A 24980-nucleotide genomic window follows, 5' to 3' on the forward strand; every position below is an offset into this window, starting at 1 on the left:
TAGACCATGCTGCCTGATTAACCCTGAACGACCTCTTAACCTAAACCTTCTCCAATCCGGATGTCTCGGGTTTCATCCCCAGTTAGTGCAGAATAGAAAACGATCTCTCTCAGATTAATTTGGTTTTGAATGATAAACCGTTTTTATATAAAGAAAAAAATATATATCACAGAACTTAATTCGGGTACCTACCTACTGAAGTAATATATAATCTGTACTTCAAGGCTAAGTAAGTATTCTGTACAACCGAAGTACTTCCTAAATCCATAAGGCTAACTAAATCTGTGTGATTAATCCCTATACGAAACAAGTATTTTATCTCTTTTCAGCAATGAGAAAAAAAAGTAAATTAAATTAACTTGGCCCTCCCTATACGCGGTTCGAAGGCTCCCAATTAGCAGGATTCTAAAATGATAAAAAGTGAAACAAATGTAATTTAGTAATATAAAATCTATTGCCACAAATCTTATAACACAGATAATATTCAATTCACTTAATACTGTGTCACTAATTGGTATTTACTATCAGTATGTATGTATTTACACTAAGTTGTGAACAGCAGCAAGTATTATATTAGTAATAAGCGATTGATTTGCGCTCGTTGCATCTCATAATCATTGAAAAAGTAAATTAATTTAAATTCATACACCTATTAACAGAATATGTCAACATGTTCGGCTACTCTATTATAAATCTATGTGATAACTTTTGTATGACAATAATACAGTCGAAATATTGTATTATTTTTAAATATTATGAAACCTCCACCTGAATTTTTAAACAAATCAGTCTTGAAAGTTCTAATGTCCGTCGTTATTTATCAATGATTTCAATAATATAAAATGTGTTCTATAAATAGAGCATGACACCATAATTTAAAAAATACCATAACGTAATACGTGTAGATTACCTACCGACATCAATCTCGTATGTATACAAATTATTGATAATTTTAGTGAAGTCTATAAAAAGCAGAAAACGGATTTTTCAACGAACAACATATTTTTGCTATTCTGAAACCAAATATAAAGGTCAAAATTGGTTGATAAGCTCCCAATGATGCCAACCAAAAGGACATAGTGACCTCATTCACTTTCAATTCAACTCTTTATGTAAGTACAAACTGCGAAATACCTCACATATGTTAGGACACAAGTGGGCAAATAGATAATATATACCTATACGAAGCGCAATATCCAATGCACGCGAGTGCCATATGATATTTTTCCACATTGACAGTAAAAGGTCGAAATACATTGCCATAGCAGTAGTGTGGACGATAAATCTATCTAATGTGGACGATAAACTGGTATCGATAGTATGAAATAATAAACAGTCGATAGTGACAATACTTTATATCGATAGTCAAGTCCATCGACAGTCTAAAAGCAAATGTATCTTAGTATCGATTGTTTATTTTGTTATCCACACTATTGATAGTGCTCGAAATTTTCGATAGTCCATTATCACCAAAAGGTCTAGCACATTGATTGGCATCACCATGCCGAGACAATTCCAGCAAGTGTGTTGAAACAATATTTTCTTACTACATTCTAAATTCATCCAGTTCAAAAGTAAAACTGAGAGTGACTTCCCATTGACCTTGACCTTATGATACGGCAACGGCTACTTAGGTAACAGCTTTTGCTCCATGTCACGTCAGTACATGACATAAACCCCTAAACTAAACGACAAATGAAAGGCACAGCTACGTATAGATTTATGTACACTGGCATTATTCACATTAAATCAATTGCAAATAGACGAAAGTGTAAGCTTGTGATAAGAGAAACTCATTACTGTATTGTCTTTTTATCAATAGCTATTAATTATTTAGTGATATTTAAGTTATATATAAGATTTTATCCGTCAACAACGACTGCAAAAATCCTATGTCTGATATAATTTAATGATGACCTTCATTCATCACAAATCATGAATCTTTTCCAGTCTTCAAGTTCCAGTTTTCCGGCATTCTTAATCGTAGAAAGAGAAAACTACGGACATGGTTATATATCCCATTTCGCTAATACAAGAGAAACATGTATTAGAAATACATGACGACACAGAGCGCTCATCATACCTACCTTGTAGAACCAGGCAAGAGTAACATTCGTACGAAATAGTTCTATCTCATGTATCTCACCCCTTGTCTATAATTTTCTCGGTCTACCTACCGTTCCTTATTGTAATACATGAGACACGCATCAATTTGATTTCACTAGAAACAAATAGTGCGTAACATAGCCTTAACTGACACATTCGAGTCATACTTCTTCTTAATAAATATGTTCTTTAACATTGTTCAAAGCAAAGCCTTTGAAAGTTATTAGGAGAGACAACAATCATTATATGGAATATTATAGTTTTTATTTATCAGTGGTAATATGTATGATCATAATAAAACCACTAACCTATTTCCATAATACCAAAACTCATTTATATTGCACTCAAACAAAACGCATTTATACCTACAATGTTTTGGAATGGATATTAATGGTTAACATGTTTCACTTAACGTTTATAAATGCTACTCATATGAGACTAGGACTCTGAACAGACAATGCCACACAAGTGCAATTACGATATGTACAACTAAAGTTACTCAGAAACACAATGAGAATTCTGCAAAACGTGTTACAGGCGGCAGCATTCACGAATTGTGGCCATATTCAACTACAACAGTAAAAAAGTCTAGGTATGCGCATTTAAACATAGTAAAAATTGATATCTCTAGTCTTAGGTTTTTTATAGCTAATTTATTTTCGGATTTTTTATATTTTCTAGCCGAGAATGCTTTGGTTTGAATGTAATGCAGTTTAATAAATTTGTAGAAGTCCAAATTCAATTTGAATAAACCTAAACTTTTAAATGTTGACTATTGAATACCCTCTGTATATTTTTGACTGTTGAAAACGATATCTTGTTTATAACGATTTCCAACTGCTTGTTCCATATTTTGTCTCGTGCTTTCAATATCAAATATAGATAAGATCGGACAAAACATATTTTAGTTAAACACGAGGTTGAATTTTAAGAGTTTACGCGTGAATGCTATAATGTCCGGAGAGTAGTGTTGCTTATCGATAGTTCGATATCGAATAGTGAATAGTTGAAGCTAAGCAAAAGTGTCGATATGCTATCGGTTTTTCTTGACTATCAATAGTCACAATAATTAATATTATCGACACTTAAATGATTTTAAAGGTCAATTAATAGCTGAACTATCGACATTTTGGCAACACTACCGGATAGTTAAATCAGTGCTTGCTGTGTTGGCGGGTCGCTACGTCGGCTCGTCTGGACATATCAGCGCTTCTGACTGCTCTTCCAGATCTGGGATGTTCCTTATTGCTCTGCGAAAGATAACATTTTAAATTTAAATAACTTGCGCACTGTGGTGGAAACGCAACTTAAACAGATATATTACATATGCTTCATCTAATTTCAAATGTACTCAAATAATTTTTATATAGATACATTATAAAAGAAACAAATGAGGAAAAACAAGGGTGCCATTTGTTTCGAACGTCTTCTAGTAAAGCTCATTATAGATGAATTCCAAATTTGGGATGAAAGTCGCAATATACCGTCCCTTCGTTCCCCGCACACATGCACACACGCACACACTCACTGTATGGAGCCGGAGCCGAGCCTGCGGCAGCCGGGCAGGTCGAGCGCGGCGCAGAGCCAGGCGACGCCGGCCAGCGCCGCGCCCGCGCCGCGCCACGCCCCCCCCGCCCCCGCGTCCGCGTCCGCCCCCGCCCCCGCGCCCCGGTACAGCTCCACGCACGCCGACAGCGGCGGGATCGCGCCCAGCACGCCCGTTGCCGTCCCGCGCGACGTCAGCGATCGGCCCCTGTCACGGTGACACATGCTTGGAATTATTATTGCAAACATGTGTGACTTTGGGTCCCGACTGATGGCCGGAAAAGATCGCAAGGCAAGCCGAACTTTGACATACCTATTTTATTATTTCAGAGTCGTCGTGTACTGGAGATGGAAATTTGTGAAAGGATTAAATTACTATATTTACATTGAATATTACCGAAATATAAGTATACTAGCCGCTTGCCCTTGGGAACAGTTTTTTATTCGTATTAAAACGAGATTGAGATAGTTGAAATAGAATAGCCATAACGCATTTAAAATGGCCACAGTACCATCTAGTGTGTTTATATGCCAGCACCCACACCAGACCACATACTGACCACAACCACAGCGATTCCATCAGCAAAGGCCCGACAGCCGCGTCCAGCAGCAGCCAGCTCCACACCTTCGGCGGCGGCACCTCGGCCGCCTCGATCCCCACCGCACCCAGTATTCCACCCAGCACCCACGCTAGGCAGCCGCACGCGCATCCCACTAAACCTAGAAATAAAACATTTTATCACTCAATCGCGCCACAAGCACCACGGTTTGTATAGAGCTGGATCACATCCTCCGAAATCCGGCGATTTTGGTGTAATTTGATATAGGGGCAGAAACCTGAATTAGAACATTTTATCCTAAAGAGCACACTATCTAATCTAATAATAAATTTTTACATGTAAAGACCACTCACCAACAAGTAAGGGATAATTGATCCCATTACCCTTCTTCAGCTCCTGACGGAGCAATAGGAGATGTACAGCGTAACATATCGCCGCGCCTAAAGCGGAGGAAATTGCCTTCCAGTTATGTTGATCATCTGCTACACCTAAAAATAACTGTAAAAAAAATTCGTTAATGTGAAACGATAGTGTGAAACAATTTGTAAACACACAAGGATTTGTAAAGATCGTGGCAAGTGGTAATCCCTATTCTTTGCCTATCCAAGATCAGCCGTGATAATATAAATGTATATGTTACGACTAAACCCCGAAGTGCGACTATAGGTTTAGCCGACTATATCTAGGTACAAATGGTCTCAGTTAGGTAGGCTCCTTACTGTATGTAAGACCCACCGAGTCACAGACCAAATTATATATGTATATTATTATTATTATATATCGTATTTTTATATAAGTAAAAAATACGATCATAAATGACATACTCAAACATTGCAACTGCATCCACATCAACTACTATTTCATAAAGCTGATCATTCTAAAGTAGTCTTTGATTTGTCCTATTTATTTTTAGTCTGTCTCACATCCTCTAAAAAAGAATAATTTTGGTAAATCTAGCTCTCACCAGGCTCATTGCGGTCAAGAACACGGAGACGCGCTTGGAGAGCGTCATGCGGTCGGCGGGCGACTGCGCGAACACAGCGCCCAACGTCAACGCGACCGCACTGCTCGACGACGTGTAGGTAGCTGTCGACGCGGCGTTGCTGTGCTTCAAACTCAGCCGGTATAGGTAGTTGGCTATGAACCACTGGAAAAAAATATCATAAAAGTAGCCCATCAGCCTTGATGTTGACTACATTACAGTCGCCAGTAAATCATTACACTTGACCCTACATCTATCGTGCTCAGAATCATTATAATGGCTATGGATAACACACTACCCGATAGATGTAATAAATACCGGTATAGAGAAGATCACAGCCATCCGGAGATGTCGCCTGGTGGCGGCGGCGGCGGCGCGTCGCTGCGCGTACTCCGAGGCGCGCACCGACGCTTGCCACGACAGCCGCGCCAGCAGCGCCTCGCCTGCCATTGCCGCTGACATAACACGCACCTAATGTTGTCAATAATATCAATAACTCAATAATCCTGCTAATCCCACTAATATTATGATGGCAAAGTTTGTGACCGTATTTGTTACTTTTTTCTTGATTCCTGGTTTAAATGTGTGGCGTATTGTGGCAATGGCGCTTTATAAAGTAGATGGCGTTACTGTGCATTCAAATACAAATAAATAAACTTCAAAGCCACAATCTTGGCGAGATGGAAAGATATGAATTTGCTTACTTTTTTATATTACTGATGAAATGCATGAAAACAGGGTGTCTATATTCACAGAAAGCATGTTTTGCCAAAATTTTTCTTTGGTTCCAATCATAGAATGGGTAAATTCAATTCTGCTTCACACAATTAGGTTACGTTAGATGAGAACATGTTTATGAACCTTAAGTATGTTAGATATAAAAATTCAGCAACATGTGCTTTCTGGGAAGAATGATTCTGTCTGGCATTCAAGAGAATGAAAATTATTTTGTGGTAGCACTCATACTTTCTGAGAAAGCTGGAAACTTGAAAGTAGTACTAAAACTGGTACTGGTTATGTAATGGTATTGTTATTTATATCACATCAAATTTACTGTTTAAGATAAAAGCTCACCTCTGCTACTTTATTGAAACGCACCGCTCTAGGGGCTGCATCATCACTGTCTGTGGTTTCTCCAGCACGGACTGGGACAAATGTTGAGTCACCCTGGATGTGAGAAAGATAATTGCTTAAATATTTACTAAAGATTTTGAACATTATTTCTACATATTTAAAAGTAGTTAATTTTTTTATAGGTGAAGATTTATAAAAAATGACGAATGTACTAGTGCTCATTGTATAATTGTGATGGAATCCAGGAAAGATCCTGGATAAGAAACAATTTTGTAACAGTTTTAGTGTAAATAATTATGTTTAAATTACTTTATAGGAAACTTACCAAACTGTTCCCAGATTCTGTGAAATAGTTTTCATCATCCGTTTCTGTTGTGGGTTCTAACAATTGCTAAAAAGAAATTCTTCTTTAAGTACAACTTAAAATACCAATACACATTTAAATACAAATACACATTTGAATACATGATTTTCTTATTACTCACTGTGTAATCAGCAGGCCTACAGGGGTCGCTGGTGGGTGGTGTGAAGCATAACACTAGTAGATATACAAACAGCAGTGAACTACGTATATAAGTTACTAAGAATGGTCTGTCCAATGTCTTCTCTACATAAATATACTGCAAAAAAAAAAAACAAGTATATTACATTTGTACAACCTTAATTGTATGAGAATATCTTTATTTTAATCACGTTATTTAAAAAACAGTCTCACCTTTGTTAATTCCGACGATAACACCCACAAAATAACAACCAATAGTAATAAGAATATGCCAAAAAAGTACTTTCTCCTGCTGAATTGTGGACCATCTTTACTGTTCTTATTTAAAGCAGATACTCGAAAATAATCATGGCATAAAGTCAACATGAAGAAGAGTTTATAAAAACACAAACAAAAAGTTACGCCGCGATAACGATTAGGTACATTTTATTACAAAGTGTCTAGAGGTAGTGTAGTAGCTGTATTAAAACATGTTAATGAGAGGATTTTATTGTAAAATAAACAGATATATTTCGTTTATAGTTTAAGCGATTATCTTGGGTCCTGTTTCTGTTTCAGAATATTTCGATTATTTTTACATTTACAAAGCAATGAAAGAACGAAAATGATTTTTTTAATGATTAGTCTGTCTGTCTGATCTGATGACATATGACATTTGGGATTGACAAAGAGCAAGATAGTTTTATATGGAGTATTATCCACGTAGGAAAGATCAACGAGCAAGAACTGACTGTTTTGCTCGTGGCTCGTCATACATATTGCACTGCTGCACACATAGTTTTTTGTATTCAGAATCCAAACCAACCAGAATTTTTAGGGTTAACATAATCTTTTTATATCTGTGGGTTAACAGCGATTAATATTATATCTTTAGTCCCACATTTTATTTATTATATAGAAAATATCTTTGTGCACGAAATAAAATTCGAATTAGCAATTTCAAAATATACTTTATTTTGTATTATTTACTTATAACAAAATATATTTTGTTTTTTTTTTCTGCTGTGCTGGCACGAAACCGAATGGAAATTGTCTATGGCTATATAACATACCTAGGTAGGTACACAGATTAAATAATAACAGATTAAATAATACCCCAGTACAGATACCCAACTTCATACAAGAAAAAGACGCCTCAAAAATAACCAATAGTAGTAATCTATTTTTAATTAAATATTGGCACCGCCAGGGGCAGCACTGAGATAGTCTCTGATGCAAGCATAAGTGACAGCATGCGCTACTTGTCATAAATAAATTATATTTTATCCATAGATGGCGTTTAGGTAAATTGCAGATTGTACTGAGGATCAACCTAACGAGAGCGTCACTACTGTCGAACAGATTTGACAAGGAAATGGCTTTTTGAAATGTTTCCGATTTTGGTTACTGGGTCAAGTCACAGATTAAATAATACCCCAGTAGTCACAGATTAAATAATACCCCAGTACCATGGTACTACCTTACTCTACTCCGAGGCATACCTATATAAAAATGTACTCAGTGCTCCGAGGTACACACATAACTAGGTATTATCTATTGTTGTTGTTAATAGGTAGTTACCTACCTAACCAAAGAGGAATATATTAATCAACTTTTGATAGTGTAGGTATATGAACTACCATTTATAACATCAATCAAATAACAATTTAAAAAGATGAGTGCTTGCAATGTTGAAGCAATAAAATTGGTAGGGAAATATTTAAATTCATCTGTTGGATCTGTTTGCTACAACACTGACAAGGTTAATTTTTTGTCTTTTTTTTTTGCTCAGAACTTTCCACTTCCTTGCTTTTTAAAAATTACAATAACAATTGTAATTTTTTGTTTATTAACTCATTTATTTTATTTTCAACATAATCATGTAGATATTAACATTATAACCTAAAATTGTTTCACTTTTAGGCATTAACAGCAGTGCTAGATAAGCAAAATGTGGAAGGATTTGCTACTATTGTCCTATGGTTGGCTTCAAAGAGTGGGGTTCAAATGAGCCAAGAGCAATTACTAAATTCTTATCAATGGCTTGAACATATCTCTATGTATTCAAATCAGGCTGCAACAAACCCTACATTTGCCAAAAGTTTCCTACAAGTAAGATTTTATTAAACTATTTTTTAATCACATTATGTTTGTTATAAACTGTCTGTATTACTATTCTGTTCTGACTTAAATAATTCTTTACATATTCAACTATTGATGTCAATAACTCTACTGCCAACTTCTAAAGATCAGGTGAAGAAGAAGTGGTGCAACAACCTTCACCACAGCTTTTTCTCCAAAGTTGTCTAGTTAAAAAGTTACTTTGGGACTAATTTAATCTGTTATTTCCTTTTTCAGGATATTAACAAGGCCTTAGAAAAAAACACATATTTGACTGGGCAATTTCTCAATGTTACAGATGTAGCAGCATATTATGTGTTATATCCATTAATAGTAAGTTTTATGAATACATTTTCTGGAATACTGTATTCAGATTTGTATGCAGCATGTGGTTCAGCCACTTCCTATCCTTCCGTGGATGTTGTATGTGGCAATTAAGGGACACACAGCCTAGAGAGCTGAAAGGCAACAATAGCATTTCTAAGGAAGCTTGATGTTAGGCATGCTTGATGTTAGGTAGGCAGTTGTAAAATCATAGCCGAATCTTGGAAGTTTTTTTATGCTGACCCCAGACTTTGACACTTCACAAACCCGAACACAACCAGGAACATACATATGAGATAAGACTGTATTCAGATTTGGTTGATGATATGGACTGACTGGCCAAAACTAATTGCTAACTATGATAAATTTTATAATAATGATATATGATAATAACTATTTACAATATAGTTTTCATCTATTAGGGTAGAGGCAAGAATGAAAGAGAGATATATTAAAATTGATTTTATATGTTTTCAGGAGCGTCTGTCTGTAACTGAGCGAGAGTCCCTACTTCATGTCTGCAGATGGTCAAAGCACATCCAATCACAGCCGCAGGTGTGCACCAGCAAACCACCACTTCATCTAAATACTCTTACATTATCTGTATTGGCTCCTGCAGTGCATTAATTCCATTTTACATGTTAGTAATTTATTTCATAACATTAAACCATAAATCACAGTAGTTTTCTGTTTTGATTGGTCTGGGCAGTGCCATGAAATTATGCCATAGTCATAAATAAGTGTGTTTGATAAAGCATGCAGTGCAGCATTACAATTCTTATTCTTATTGTAATCAATATTCAAGTAGAATTGGTGAATGCGCATAGAAATAATGTGAATATTCCAATCAAATTTTTATCTTGCAACAACTAAATATGTTTTCTGAAACTTTCTTTTACTAATTATACCTACTTATTTATAGTGAAACAATGCTCAATTAAATCTCAAAAGATATGTCTTAATCAAAAATCTATAAAAAATAATGTAATCAGTGCCACAGAACATAAAGTGAGTGATTGTGAGAAATAATTCAGTGTTCATGTACCTATGAAAGTTTCACCTTGAGTTGCAAATGCTTTAGAGGCATGGTTTTGAAACATAAGTTTTCAGTATTAAGAAGCATATAGGTTTGCTTATTAATTTACCAATCAAAACTAATTTATGGTTTTAGAAGTTGGAGCCTGGCAGTGTTAAGCCTTTGCCGAAACAGATGTTGCCACACGAACTCCGTGAAGCAAATTTAGACAAACCTGTCATATATCATCCACAACCATTTTCTTATCCTGGATATCCAATTATTGTTTATTTATGAAGGAAGGTACTTAGGCTTTTTATTTAAACATTTTCTTTTTAGATCTTATGAATTTAAATCTAAGTATGTTTTTTACGTGTAACTATGAGCCCGGCTTCTTATGATTGCTGAGTAGGTTACCAAATAAGCTTATTGATTATGCATTGAAATTAATAAATGTTTCATCCAATATCTGTTTTGATTGCTCGATTAGCACTAACGAGAGTAAAACCGTCGTTTTATAAACCGCGCCATAGACTCGTAGGTACGTAGCTGGATTACAATTACAGAAAAAGACAACCGTTTTAGCTCAGACTTTATTCTGACTTGCTTAGCTAATTAGTCTAATTCTCTTAATTATAATTATACCGAGAACAAGCACATAAGGCGGGTACAAATTTTATAATTGTGTTCAAAATACGAAAATCCAGAACACTACAGTACAAGTTGTAATCAATTTGAAGTCGATTTGTCCGTTTTTCGATCGGCAAAACGTAGCATCAGACATCGTTCGAGTTTATTTGAATAGGAGCAACCATTGTCCTCAGCCTCTGGAAAACAATGAGTGTTAGTATTTTTTTTATGAACCCATTTATCCCGTGCAGATGATGCAAATGATAGAATTAATGTATGTTCTTTGGACATTCTCTCATTCACGTATTTTATCCCACTGACATTATAAAGGCGACAGTTTGGCGAAGGCGAAAGTAAGCGATTCCGGTAGAATTTCTTCAAAAATCTGATAGTCTATTTATAAAGTAGATAGACGCCACTGTTCATAAAATATTTTTAAAAAATTTAAACGCAAGTATTTTTTATATATGTTACGGCTAAACCGGAACCCCGAAGTGCGGTTACACCGCAAAAAATGTTTTTAGTAAATTGTGGCCACCGTATTGTGGCTCCAATAGGTACCTGACTGTAACTCCTGAAAACAAGCTCTAATCTGGTCCCTCATCGCATTCCTAGACTGTTGTGACGTCACAGACGCCTGCACCTTGTTCCACAGCTCCGATTCGCGCGGTATTCCCCGGGTGTCCACCTATCGATTTATACGAACATTATTTTCTCATTAGCTCATAATGATGAAAATGTTAATTAATCATAAAAGGGTACTTACGACTTGCAAATTGGCAAACACACACTGACTCAGGCACTGAAATACAATGTTATACAACAGTGAGAAAATAGATACATTGCTAATGTTACAAAGTCGATCCGGTCTGCTCAATTGTTATAAGTATATAGTAATTTTTTATGTTATACTTAGGTTGTATACAACCGTTACGGAACTTCATGAAATTTCACGATCATTAACGTTTAACGATCTTATGAAAGGGCAAGAAGTTATAAAGTAGATTAATAATAATATTAATAGGGAAATATTAAAAGTAGCAGTATGAAGGGAGAGACTTTACCTGATCGGCATCAGGTTTATTAATTAAAGGTTCGCTCCTCCTGGTCCTGTTGCTGGAGTAGTCTCCGTTGATGTCCGCGCTAGCATTGGAGATAACTGCCCCAGCCAAGCGAGGCGCCGACGTTACCAGCTTCTCACCCCCATTCCCCGACCCGTACCCCCCATAATCATAGTCTGTTGCATTCAAAACCAATATGTTTTGCTCTCGCATGTCACTTGCGTTTCTTCTTTCGTGGCTGTACTGGTTTGTTTGTTTCGTGTTGTCTATACGCGGATAATCTTCGGAACGGCGATGGCGATTGCCGCCTCTTGCCTCCTCACCCGGGAGAACACATGCTTTGAGCGCGGTTGCTACTTCATCTTCTAGCAATCGAATGTTGCCATCTCCCACGCTGGATACCAACACTGGCAATAACAGCAACAGTGCGGCCCCCACCATCGCAAGCAAGTAGGTAATGGCCGAGCGACATTTTTTTTGCCGTATAAATTGGATCAGCGCAGGAAATTGGGCCATTACGGATGACAGTGACAGGCTGACACAGAAGGTTGATGATCATTGTGCAGTGAATGCAAAATTATGCAATGAAAAAGATGATAGCTAACGTTGATCTTGATTTAATTATAATTAGAATAGCATTGCTCGGGGCTACTCCCATGAGAATAATAAAAAGTACCTGAATACCTATTGCTTCATTATCATATCTATTATCTATATTTTATTCATATCCATTAGGAGACATTTGAGTATGGCAAGTTACTTTTTGACTGTCTCTCCTTCATAAGAATCTATACATACATAGGTAAGTAAGGTTATGCGCGACATGTTACCAAACCTGACTTTCCTTTTTTCCTCCTTGGAAAGATTGTCGTTTCATCCATCCAGCCACGGGAGGCCGGACAGGTATATGGGACTCGACCACTAAAACCACACGGTGTCTATGCTAACCGACTAAATGTAAACATTCTGTATCATTACAAATATTATATGAGTGCATCTAATTACCTACTCCTTTGCATGGGACAATAAATAAATAGGAAATTCCCACCCATTAACTTGTGATTTCATTTGTGTCTAATGCCTAAGCCTTACCTAAGCTTACTTAAGTACATACAATTCTAAGGTAAATTGAATACCTAAGTACCTAGTTTATGTACCTAATCAACAATAAATAAGTAATATTAATATATACCTACTTTATACTTAGTTCCTAGCTTCCTAACACACAATGAATTGAATGGAATTTGAATTTTACTAAGGAAATATAATTAATGGGAGTAAATGGTCTGTGGAATCAATAAAGCGTTATTGATATATTTAATAGCATTACTGCTGCATTATGTAATAAAACTAACAGAGGGTAATAAAACTAACTGATTCTTGGATCTATGTTTACATATATGGTACTTATATTTCATGGTTAATATATTGGGATCTATTCGTTGTAATAAAACAAGACTAAATTAATATCTTAACACAAATTATTTATTTTGTATTAAAAACTAAGTTACTACTTATAAATGCTAAAATATAGAAGAAGATAAAAACTGAGGTAGAACTTCTTGTAAGAAATAGGTGTACCTATGCTTTACATTACATACCTACGTACGAGTAAGCTGTAGAGATCAAGAGGAAGACTTATTCTATGTACTTACTTAATTTATAATAATTATAGGCAAAAGAAATATTTACCCCTTACCATAGTGCCCCCATTTGCCATTACCCCATCCGCTCCATCCAGTTTTCGCAGCACCTCCGAACACCCTAATTCCAGGGTAGCCCGCTCCGTAATTTCCATAGCTACTGCCTGCTAGGGCAGACTTCCCATAATTCCCAAATATGTTCGTGTCATCACTCGATACACTTGCATAACTGCTGCCAATAACTCCAGTGCCAAAGCCATTTCCGTATCTGCCAGATATACTGAATGTGAGGGGAATGTGGATACCCCGCAGGGTGTAGTCAGGTGACCGCAAGGCTGGCCAGAATGATTTCGCTTTTCCAGTTAGTTCTTTTGGTTCCGTTGCAGCTTCTGAAAATTATAAGAAAAAATATTGTAGCAAAATAAATATGATTTAGTTCTCACCATAGAAGACCTGAGATAAGGATTTTATTATAGCATACCTGGTGGGCAAACGATTAAGCAGTATGCCTGAAATGAACCTGCTTTAAACCAACCATTATCGTAATAAAAGGTATGGAGTAGTTAAAAAACTCGAATGGTATCTTGTATTAATTTTGTATGATAACCACTAACAATTCACTATATTTTTCAGGCAATATTAGTTAACTTAAATATAAACAAACGAGATGAGATAAATCATTGCGTTTGATTTTAATTTCACCTAGTTCTGGAAGAACGAAGTTTTCCGCGTCGCGTTCTCTCCTGGAAGCGAAGGACTGTGTCCACAGGTCCCCTGGAGACAGGTCATCACTGGTGGGAGACATGGGTGGGCTCGGCGACAGGTACAGCGCGGGGTCCAGTACCGCGCTCTGCACGCAGCACACCAATACAGATATGGAGAACCATTCCAATCTGGCCTAGGGAAAATATATGGTTCAGACTGAATGTTCCTAAGACGTGTACGTAACCCCAACTACTTACTAGTTACTGTTATAACTTTCGTACACTACAAAGTAAAAAAATATATATGTTCAAGTAAACGATTTCGAACGTACTCTTTTTTAAACCCCAACGACAAGGAAAGGAGTTATAAGTTTAACGTGTCTGAGAACGAAACTAACAGGTATGTATGAGACTGGTGGGACTTTATTGGTGGTCCGTGTCATCGTAGCAGTCAAGCCAAACTGCTGATTTTGATCTATTTTTTTTTTAGAGTTTAACCTAGAGCGAAGTTAAGTTGCCGGGGTTTTATCGTGGGTTGGATAGTAAATAGGCACTAGGCAGTAAAGTAAGTTTATTATAAAACTTAAGGTAAGACCCTTATTGGGTCTGTTCTTATTATTTTATTTAATGTTTATAAATTTATCACGGCCACCCTCTTGCCTCGCTAGCTTGATCGTAATTTTTTCGCGTCAAAGTGTTCGAGCGGATTTAGAATTTGAAAATTTATGACAGTAGATCCAAATATGCCAGCACAGGCGAAATACACCCAAAGAGATTCCAAACAAAGCGTAGCTGCGTTACAAAGTATTATAGCTATGCCTGGAAAATGTGTGTATAGCCGTTTGGACACCGTCTACTCTTTTCTTGCAGATGAGAGGATGTCAAAAAGTTCGGAACCGGAGGTTTCTTAAAGTTTTCATTTAGTTGTTTTTAATGTTCTAAACTGAGCTAACTTATGTATTACGGCCGTGATACGATCCAAACTGAAACGCAAATGTAAATATTTATCAAATAAAACAAGTCAAACCTACATGATGAGGTTTGCTTATAAGTAGGTAAATGCTACAAGGAAAATAGATGAATGTTCAATCATCTATTACAAATTATTATGAAATCATCAACATCTATGCTTTGAATGTGATGATTTATCAAAATGGCAAAGGATTCACGAAGCAGCAAACAACAAACTACCTACGTACATGACAGGACATGATGAAGCATTAATTATTATTTGATATGAAATGTTGCTTATTTTACTACGAAGTTTTATTTATCTAAGTTTTATACCAAGGAAACTATTTGCTATGCAGTTTGCCTCATCGAGAAAATATTTCAATAACTAAGTAATACTTTTCTATGATACTTAGGTAGTTCTAAAATAGGTACCTACCTCCCCTGACTGTCAACTCGTGAAAGGGTGGATATAGGTACTTATAGTTAGGTACTTAAGAATTCCGTTTGGTCGATCATTATTTCAAAATAATAATTTTTTTATCAGCACTTGATCACAGTCTTATGTTTCTGTATACGTTTTGACTTGATAAAACCTTCAAACATACCAAAATTGTTTAAATTGCCCCTATTAGGTTTATTTAAAATATAATAATGAGTCTTTCGGCATTTTTTTTGTAGCTTTGATAATTAAATTTAAATGATCACTTGAAAAAGTGCGTGTGAAAGTGTGTATGTAATAAATGCTTTGTCTTTAAAATAAATGACAAAAATTAACTTACAAACATATCGACGAACTGCACCACAAAAACCTCGAGTTAGGTAATCCGTTTGACCGCGTGCACTGCACTGACACGGTCATGACCAGTGCATGGGTTATGTAACGGTAGGAGTGAAAGCCTTTCATATGAAGCCCTATCGCTATCGCCGGCAAGGTCGCCTGCTCCCGTCCCACTTATTTAAAAGTGAACGACCGCTTTATGTCTCCTAAGTTTATTAAGCTAATATCATCAACGTAGTCATGGGCACATCATTTACATAGTAATTGATATAAATTTCTAGTAAACATGAAACACTGCTCATAATTCTATGAACTATTTATTAGGTAATAATCTCGATGTTATATAGCGTGTTACAAAATACTAACTAATATTATACATGACTGTGAAAGTAAATTTGTTTGTTACCTCTTCAAGCTCTATCTACTCAACCAATCTTCTGAAATTTTGTATAAGTACATGTAGATTGAGGAATTGAACTGTTACCGTGGGAAATTTACGAGCGCGAAGCCGCGGGCTAGTACCTATATATATGAAGTGGTAACATTAGGTACCTTAAGTAGATATTTTATGCTAATACATAGAGAGGTATTTTGTAACACCCTGTGTAATAAAACATACAATCTTAAATTTTAATGAGTCACTTGACTTGTATTATTCAGTCTGTGGTTTCTTGATAAACACAACGAAATATTCATTTGTCAACATAAGATTTCCAATGGTAGTGCCATAGTATTACTTAGAAAAATATTTACATGCTTAAAAGGTAAAATATTGGATGGTGTTTCGCCCGTTTGCAATTTTGTTTCGACTTGTAATGTAATTTTTTTTGCTAAAACTGATGTCAGATTTTACACGGCATCTGACACGACTTTTACGACTACCTATCGATATCTAGTGGCAAGTAGCCGCATAAACACTAGCTGCACTAACTTAAACTGCCAACCGGTGTGGAGGTTCCTCACGATGTTTTCCTTCAGCGGAAACAGTCTAGAAGTCTATATGCAGATTGAAACTTCAAAACTTGAGTCAAATTGGTATACTATATCAACATATGTTATTGAAATTCAGCATACATAAAATTATTAGTTGAAGATTCCGAAAAAAAATCTTATCGTATGGATAAAACTAGCTTAGTTTTATCCATAAATTAAATAGAATGTTATTATACTACTTATGAGTACCTATGTTTGTAACATTCCCTCCACATAGGATTTGCATATATACCACAGTAATTAATCAAGGTTCCCTAGCCCTAAACATTGGTTCGACGGCGCCAACCAAGATACGAGTATACGTAGTAATGGATAATAGCCACCAAAAACGATCATCCTTTCCATTTTTATGAAAAAAATGTATGATGTATACGAAGTTCTTTCGTACCTTGAGAACTTACCCATCTAGTGGTAAGAATATATAGTTAATTTAGTACATAAATATGTATCAAGTATCTGACTATAGCCATTGAAGTTAATTTAACTGCAATGGCTATAGTTAGATACTTAGATTTGCATTGATTTATGTTTTATAGCATTAGATAAGACTGACATCTATCTATTTATGCCAAGTCCTAACAGAAATAAATCTATCATTAGCTTTGCTCTGTGGAGTATCTACCTATTGTGAGACTCCTAGGATTCCTGTATCTTTAAACTCAAAGGGATGTCCGATTTGTATTGTAAATAATACTACTGTCACGACAATAACATTATTTATAATAGTTAAGTAAGTACCTAACTGAAATTAATAAGAAAATAAATTTAAAAATACATTTTATTTTAAAGTACATACTTATACTTAGTTGTTTGTTACATCTAAGGCCCACAGATTGATTTGTTAAATAACATTAATTCATTGACTTATTAAACGTTTAACCATGGTGCCAACCTCCTCCGTGGCCCCAGCCTCCTCCCCCGTGGTGGCCCCAACCTCCTCCCCCGTGGTGGCCCCAGCCTCCTCCACCGTGGTGGCCCCAGCCTCCTCCACCGTGGTGGCCCCAGCCTCCTCCACCGTGGTGGCCCCAGCCTCCTCCACTATGGCCCCATCCTCTGGACTCCTGCGGCTCTAATTCTCCGACTGCTTGCTCTGGGACACTAGCAGCCTGGAGTTGATGCTGTACGTCAGGAGCGGGAAGACTGGCGCCGTATGCCATGGCGACGGAAGCCAACACGCCGAAGAAAATGAACTGCAAAAAAGTAGTTATGTTAAAAGGAGAAAGACATCACTTAGATGAGCATCTTAAATTTTTGATTTTTTGAAAACAGAAATTATAATTTCTGATTTTCTATCCAAATGGACTGATGAGGAAAAAAATTGAAAAATTGATTGGGAAAAAAATGTACTGTTTGGGAAAACAGACTAGTTCAAAATAGACCAAACGGGAAAGTAGACCGATCGTTTTGGAGGGAAATTATCCTTTTTGAAAAGATAAGAATTGCATGAAGCCCTAAATTATGACTTCTAAAGGTAAAACTTGTAAGGTATATGTGAATTGAACTATAGACGACACTGACTAAGCTTACTATATAGACTTTCGTTAAAGTTCACTGGACAGATTCTTGTTTCCAAGATATTTGAGATTTTGTGAATAAAGGTGGTTTTAATTGATTTTAATGCAACATGCCTTTGTATGTTGCATTAAAATCAATTGTACTACGTTTTCATACAATAAATTCAATAAACGTCTCTAAACCTACATGATTAAAACAATGTGCGAAAATTGCAATTGTACCTATGTCTAGAACTCTAGCTATAACAGTTAGCCTATATACCAACAACTTGATTTTTGTTCTAAGTAAGTCCAATAAATGTGAGAGAAGAGATCGATTTTCAAATGTGCATTCCACAGGTACATCTTAGAAAATTGATCTTATTTTTTTTTTAATTCTAATACCTAATTCATAACTTGTGTATTTTTTTGATAACTTTTTTTACGTAAGCCAAAAATTGGTAATAAATATAAAAATAATTTAAAATAAATATATATTATTTTATATTTTGAATTATGTTTATATTTTACTAGCAATAAAAGTGTATCTAAGTATATAAAAATAATGGGTATATATTAACCGATTCACTACTTAATATAAAAATATATGTCACTTACAGTGTTCATTGTTGCGTTTACTCTGTTGCAGTGTTGGTGATGTCCACCTCAAGAGACTTATATACACAGGGCAACTCGTCTTAGGTCGTTAAGGTCAAAAGCACCTCCCTTTTGATATGACTAAGAGTTAATTGTACAGTCTACAACATAAAAACGTTTCATTTAGTGCTACTATGTGCAGTCTACATTTTGTGTTATCGAATTAACTTACATCAGATACAGATATAGGTATAAGTCAACATTTTTGTAAGTTTCAAAAATGTTCACTTATATATATCGCGGAGTATACAAGCTTCAATAACCGGTAAGGCGTTTAAGATACAATATACCTGACCAGTTTAGTAAAGAGATGAGAAAAATTATTCAAAAATTTAATGGAAACAGGAAAATACAGGAAAAACTGTGGTAGAACAATGGTGTTTCAAGTTGCATGCGGAGAACGTAAATATTGCATTTTTTTGGATGGAGTGCGTTCGGCAAGCTGGATATGGCAAAGAAAAATATACCTAACAGCATCAGAAAAGGAGAGGTGGTGAAGGCTGACATGCTGTACCCCCACATACGGATGATGATTATATATATTTCTTTTGTCTATGATGATGATGATTTCTGTTTTTTAATTAAGTACACTTTATATTATAACACATTATAAACATAACAATATATAATATAGCACGGAAATATTTTTAAACCTAATTTATTTATCGCTTACCATATCGTCTATTAATCACGTGAGGCTTGAAAGGGAACTGAACCAAGCGAAAATCACGAAATAACACTAGGGGGAGTATGGTCGTAATACGTGTATTTTTTCGTCTTTTTCAGATTTTCGTTAAACGCGCAATTTGTAAAAGCGGCGTAAAGTGCGTATTGATCTTATTATTCCTACGTATACTTATACATATTATTATTAAAAACATGTGATTTTGGGTGAGGGAGTGTTAGCCTTAAACCTCATCACGTATTACGAAGTTGGGATTAAAAATTCTAAAAAACAACATGTGATTAATGGGCGACCCCTTAAATGTATCTCAAAGAGACTTATAAGTACCGTACTTGCTTACCTATCTCTAAATAATTCGTTTCACGTGCTGCGGTTATCCGTCGTTGGAATAGTAACGTACCACCTAGCGGGCGTAGATAAATACTTTGTAGACCAGAATTTATGATCATCTAATGTTTAACCCACAGATATAAAAACATGTTTAACCATTATTTTCCTTTATCGCGCCAATAATTTGCATATAGATATAAGATACGGAACGATTTTTCTCCGAGATTGAAGATTGTTGTTTCAAGGCATATACCATTTTTTTTTCTTATACATCCAAAAGCATTATTATAATTGTTTTTATGGTAAACATCATATTATTATAATTTCTAGGTAAAGTCAAGGCATGAAGTCACATAGACTTGATAAGAGCGAGGCTCCATTGCTCAGTCGTGCTCCGTTGGTGGTTTTGATACTGAATTGCGTTGATGTACGTCGAAACCCCATAAATTTCAACGTTGTTCTGTATTGATCCGTCAACGGACGTCGAGCTGCGTGACGGATGACGACTTAGCGCAACGTTAAAAGTTTCATCATACGAAGCTGAAGTTAGAGTTATACTACAAGCAAGCATTGGCTTTTAGACTAATCTTAGTTAGGTTCAGATTATTCAGTCTATAGCGTCTAGTGTGATCTCTATCGCCACGTTAAGGTTCGTTGACCGCGTCTGGGAAATCCTCACTCTTTTCTCATAGAAAAAATACGTTACGTATTAAAATATGTTCAGTTACATACTTACGCGAGTTTAGTTTTTCTATGCAGTCATGACCCATTCGCTTTGTCGTCATACGTATTGAGTTTTTACATAGTGATATTTTTCTATAGGTATTAGTTTATAAGGTACATGTATGTGTACGTTTGATATTTTCTCGTGGATATTGCAAAATTTAATGACAGGTAAAGTAGTAACTGCGACGTTTAATTTCCTTTAAACTACCAATCATTTTTGAGTGCAGTATGAAGTATCCTTGACACCGTACATTAAACAAGTAACATATAAATTTAAGTTTTATTTTAACCAATTTTAATACATTTATTTATAAAGTTATTTTCACTAAAGTTAAAATGTACCTATTATGTCCAGAACTTAATTCAGAGCCCTGAAAATCAGAAAGTATAGTCATATTTGTTGAATGTATGTGTAGTTGATGAAGTAATACACATGAGCCATTTTTTCATCATGTTGCATACAGTAAATTGCAATTTATGAGTTTGTATGTTTTAGGAGGGTAATCTCCGAAACTACCCAACAGATTTCAAAAATTCTTTCACCATTAGAAAGGTACATTATTCAAGATTGCTATAGGCTATATTAAATTTAAAAATTCCCACGAAAGCGAAGCCCCGGGAAACATTTAGTTATATAGATAATTAATTATATACATCGCTGTTAATTTTTTGGAAGAAGTTTATTATCAGTATAAACATATCTACACAAATAAAGATTGTACTCATACTTTTGAGTAGGTTCTTATTTGACAGATACTGTACTTAGATTAGATGTTCAAGGAAGAATAATAGCTGTTATAGGATTCCTAAGGTTATGTGGAAATTACAACGATAGATAATATCATGGTTAATATATACGAATATATTTTAATCACAGTTCAATCACAGGCCATAATCTGGTTTTAATAAACAGTTCTCGTTCAGTTACCAGGCGTATCCGCCCCACTCTTTTCCGTAGCCGCCCCAGCCTTTGCCGTAGTATCCGCCCCAACCGCCCCAGCCGCGGCCGAGTCCGCCCCAGCCGTATCCGTAGCCGAGTCCGTAGGCCGGTTTGCCGTAACCCCATCCCCAGCCACCAGGAACGGCTGAGGCAAAGGCCAAGACGCAAACGAGCAGACAGAAGATCAAAGTCTGGAAAATTACAAAGTAGTTATCAAAATTAAGTATGAATAAGTTCGTATGTTAGTATATCCTGAAAGAAATTGCTTTTGCTATAAGTTCCCTTTTATGCTCATTTATATTTGAATATATGGTGGAATAAAGAATCCATCTATCTAGATGATTTCTTTATTGCATTATTTACAAACGAAACAATGTGATTTTTAATTTACAGTGATTGTGCAGTTTTTCTAAAGATGAACAACCTCACAAGTATTACAGAGTATCTACTCGAGTCCCAAAGACACTGTGAACCGGACCGGTTCCAATCAAGACGAGTAAGTACAGGGGCTTCCCCACTACCCAATGCGATTTGCACATTATGTGGGAGACTTGTCATGAATTAGTTACCATAATAAACTTCGGTTCGTGGCTTCATCCCCCCACGCTGAAATTAAAATTGATTTTGTGACGTAGACTCAGTGTTCAATGAAAAATATTTATTTCAGTATCAAGCGACGACTACTTACCACATAAAACTCTGATAATCCGAATTTAAATTTATTTTGCACTAAAAATCAAAATCCTTTTGCGGTTGATCTAGTTCTGGACTTTTTTTACTCTTTGATTGACGGACTGTTCGTATTAGCTGGGACTCAGGGCTCCGGACCGATGGAGAATTGAGAAACTTTTTCTTTTTTGCAATCGGTTAAAAATACGTCTTTCGACTTAAGAGTACAATTTCGCCAATATTGTTAATCCGCTTCAGGTAATCGAATACACTTTTGTGTAATCGAGTAAATATTTCAGCTTTCACATTTATAAAAAATTGTGGGAAAAATTGGACATCTGATACTTAGAACGATATATGTGTGTGACTCGCAATAGCGATTCTATATTTTTAAATGTCCTCTATTTAATAGATATAATAAGGATATGAATATGATCTACTTACAGTTTTCATTGTGTTGTCAGTAGGTACTGCAATGCTTATGATTTGAAGATCGCAGTTAAAACCTATATATACCAACACAATGCTAGTACAACCTCCAAGTGAACGCATAATAAATGTATAAAAAATCAAATACATGAAAACTTAATAATCCAAATACAGTTTTAAAACCTATTTCGTGTTTAATTTAAGTTTTGTATTAGAGTATACATGTATACCTTGAAAAAATATAATTATTTTTTTTTAACCGACGACTAAAATCCCCCTTTTGCAAAAAATATATTCTACTCTACACGCATTCTCATTTCATTAACTATCGCAGCATTCGCCGCCATGATTACTCTACAATTTGGATATCTATGTGTATACATAAGTTTACCTTTCCTATAAACGATATCTTAAAGTACACCTTTAATTAGACTCGTCTCTACATGTAGAGAAAAACAAAAAACCAGTCATGTGCGAGGTGGACTTGCACACCGAAGGTTCTGTAAAATTTATATTTTTTGTTATACATACTTACGACAGATCTAGTTTTAAATGTACTGAAAGCATCGGCTGAAGGATATTGCTTCTTGCTAAATTTCATGGCATTGTCAACCCGAGGTACCTTAAAGGTTTGCATACTCTCAAATTATGTTGATAGACAGACGGACAACGATCATAGTTACATTTTAACGTACAAGAACTCTAAAATTAAAGTATTTGTTAATATTTTCTTATATTTTTATTATATATTATATGTTTTAATATTTTTTTACCAAATTCAGTTGATTTTAATAGTCTGTCTTACCGTGTAAAATGTAAAAAGCATATTTAAATTCAAATACACAGGTACACTTTGATTGATCAATTTTGTTAATAAGGACATTTACTATTCTTTATTTTTCTTATTTCTGATTAAAGCAGGTATATTGGGAATGCGTCTCGACTCTGAAATAGTAACGTCACTCCGATTTGTACTATGTAATAAAAAAATATTGTCGCATTTATATGTGTAGTCAATTTAAGTTTTATTATATGATAGTTGGAGAAAACCTTTACAAGAGCTGCTGCTGTGTATAAACTTAAAATTAATCGGAAATTGTAATAAATACATAAGGCAGAATTACTGCAATTTTAATTGCACCTATAAAATCCGATACAATCCTTGTAAATAATTTTCAAGGTAATTTGTTAAATAGATTTTTTATCAGTTTCATATTTTTCTGACAATATAGAGAAAATGTAACATCTAAAAACGCAACAAACACGTATGTATGTAACTATAGACTACCTATTTTGATTTAGGTCATTTAATATAATTTCCAAGTGTTAAATGATGGAAAGACTTATCTGTAGGACTACGGAACCATAAAAAACCCCGGTTTTCGTCAACATGCGTTATTTACATAATCAATAATATCATGTTATCCTGTTTGTGTCAATGACAAATGGCAAAATGGTTTAAAATATTTTATGTAAGTATTCGAGTTTCTATATACGAATGCATTGTCTACTTCACAATAACATATTAAAGATAATCCAAATTCGAGTAAAACGTTAACAGTTAATTCCTAATAGAGTATTAATTATCAAATCGTTTTTGAAATAGGTATTAGCGCGTGCTAGATCCCATGTGTAGTTAAAAGATATTCCAAATCAATAGAGACTGTATAAAATTTAACAACATGAGTAAAGCAGAATTTTGGAAATCAACATCATGCCATAAATGACATTTAATTATCAGTCAATATTTTGAGCAACTACTTTGATGATTCATAAGTGCCAAATTGACGAAAATGCTACCACGTGTAATGCTAACTGACCATCATATTTATTCAAAATTTCCGAGCACTAAACAAACAGTAGTTCGCCAGGGAATTGAACCAGGATGTGAAGAGCGCATTGGGCACTGCATGATTAATCAGTATGCATGCGTTGCAGTCACTCTTTGTGGCGAGAAAACGTTTGCCCTTGAGGGCCGTGACACAAGTGGACCATGTTTGAGTATTTTCCGTAATTTACGTGCTTTATTTGGTCAGTTTAGTTTATTTTTCATTATCACAAGTAATTAAACTATGACGCC

The 24980-nt window shown here is 35.3% G+C and overlaps 5 protein-coding genes across 14 annotated transcripts; 1 reads left to right on the forward strand and 4 right to left on the reverse strand.

The window, feature by feature from the left end:
* Positions 1-435: 435 nt before the first annotated feature.
* On the reverse strand, positions 436-7439 carry LOC128677870 (uncharacterized protein). The gene is made up of 10 exons (XM_053759034.2): positions 6983-7439; positions 6753-6887; positions 6593-6658; positions 6268-6360; positions 5512-5664; positions 5176-5358; positions 4565-4709; positions 4212-4371; positions 3635-3859; positions 436-3356 (listed from the first exon to the last, which is right to left on the reverse strand). Exons 1-10 carry the CDS (start codon positions 7133-7135, stop codon positions 3287-3289), a joined length of 1383 nt encoding a protein of 460 aa, XP_053615009.1. The 5' UTR covers positions 7136-7439; the 3' UTR covers positions 436-3286.
* Positions 7440-8226: 787 nt separating this feature from the next.
* On the forward strand, positions 8227-10674 carry AIMP3 (aaRS-interacting multifunctional protein 3). Of its 10 annotated transcripts, XR_010370152.1 has the most exons (6): positions 8302-8582; positions 8672-8860; positions 9107-9202; positions 9671-10027; positions 10116-10201; positions 10365-10674. XR_010370152.1 is itself a non-coding variant. In XM_053758392.1 (5 exons), exons 2-5 carry the CDS (start codon positions 8756-8758, stop codon positions 10503-10505), a joined length of 420 nt encoding a protein of 139 aa, XP_053614367.1. In that variant the 5' UTR covers positions 8227-8371; positions 8672-8755; the 3' UTR covers positions 10506-10674. The 10 variants fall into 10 exon arrangements, 6 of the variants coding, with proteins under 6 accessions (XP_053614367.1, XP_053614368.1, XP_053614364.1 ...); XM_053758392.1 differs by lacking the exon at positions 10116-10201 and having other exon boundaries at positions 8227-8371; positions 9671-9748; XM_053758393.1 differs by lacking the exons at positions 8302-8582; positions 10116-10201 and adding an exon at positions 8227-8295 and having other exon boundaries at positions 9671-9748.
* LOC128677493 (uncharacterized) lies at positions 10517-12846 on the reverse strand. Its single transcript, XM_053758387.2, has 4 exons — positions 11903-12846; positions 11605-11640; positions 11400-11526; positions 10517-11035 (listed from the first exon to the last, which is right to left on the reverse strand). Exons 1-4 carry the CDS (start codon positions 12413-12415, stop codon positions 10938-10940), a joined length of 774 nt encoding a protein of 257 aa, XP_053614362.1. The 5' UTR covers positions 12416-12846; the 3' UTR covers positions 10517-10937.
* A 571-nt stretch (positions 12847-13417) lies between these two features.
* On the reverse strand, positions 13418-16116 carry LOC128677495 (uncharacterized). The gene is made up of 3 exons (XM_053758394.1): positions 15980-16116; positions 14245-14440; positions 13418-13931 (listed from the first exon to the last, which is right to left on the reverse strand). Exons 1-3 carry the CDS (start codon positions 15983-15985, stop codon positions 13588-13590), a joined length of 546 nt encoding a protein of 181 aa, XP_053614369.1. The 5' UTR covers positions 15986-16116; the 3' UTR covers positions 13418-13587.
* Positions 16117-17673: 1557 nt separating this feature from the next.
* LOC128677499 (major prion protein 1-like) lies at positions 17674-19222 on the reverse strand. Its single transcript, XM_053758397.1, has 2 exons — positions 19083-19222; positions 17674-18161 (listed from the first exon to the last, which is right to left on the reverse strand). Exons 1-2 carry the CDS (start codon positions 19089-19091, stop codon positions 17847-17849), a joined length of 324 nt encoding a protein of 107 aa, XP_053614372.1. The 5' UTR covers positions 19092-19222; the 3' UTR covers positions 17674-17846.
* Positions 19223-24980: the final 5758 nt, after the last annotated feature.

Source organism: Plodia interpunctella, chromosome 18 (genome assembly GCF_027563975.2).
Source record: "Plodia interpunctella isolate USDA-ARS_2022_Savannah chromosome 18, ilPloInte3.2, whole genome shotgun sequence".
In the NCBI taxonomy this organism is placed as follows: Eukaryota; Metazoa; Arthropoda; class Insecta; order Lepidoptera; family Pyralidae; genus Plodia; species Plodia interpunctella.

Coding starts and splice junctions, on each gene's coding strand:
- LOC128677870 (XM_053759034.2), bottom strand. CDS start 7,135: ATGTTGACTTTATGCCATGATTATTTTCGAGTATCTGCTTTAAATAAG. Junction 4,372..4,564: donor CAATTATCCCTTACTTGTTG/GTGAGTGGTCTT, acceptor TTTTATTTCTAG/GTTTAGTGGGATGCGCGTGC. Junction 3,357..3,634: donor CTCGGCTCCGGCTCCATACA/GTGAGTGTGTGC, acceptor TATCTTTCGCAG/AGCAATAAGGAACATCCCAG.
- AIMP3 (XM_053758388.1), top strand. CDS start 8,424: ATGAGTGCTTGCAATGTTGAAGCAATAAAATTGGTAGGGAAATATTTA. Junction 8,861..9,106: donor TTGCCAAAAGTTTCCTACAA/GTAAGATTTTAT, acceptor TTCCTTTTTCAG/GATATTAACAAGGCCTTAGA. Junction 9,203..9,670: donor ATGTGTTATATCCATTAATA/GTAAGTTTTATG, acceptor ATATGTTTTCAG/GAGCGTCTGTCTGTAACTGA.
- LOC128677493 (XM_053758387.2), bottom strand. CDS start 12,415: ATGGCCCAATTTCCTGCGCTGATCCAATTTATACGGCAAAAAAAATGT. Junction 11,641..11,902: donor ATAAACCTGATGCCGATCAG/GTAAAGTCTCTC, acceptor ATTGTATTTCAG/TGCCTGAGTCAGTGTGTGTT. Junction 11,527..11,604: donor TGTTTGCCAATTTGCAAGTC/GTAAGTACCCTT, acceptor ATAAATCGATAG/GTGGACACCCGGGGAATACC.
- LOC128677495 (XM_053758394.1), bottom strand. Junction 13,932..14,244: donor CTTCGTTCTTCCAGAACTAG/GTGAAATTAAAA, acceptor TATAATTTTCAG/AAGCTGCAACGGAACCAAAA.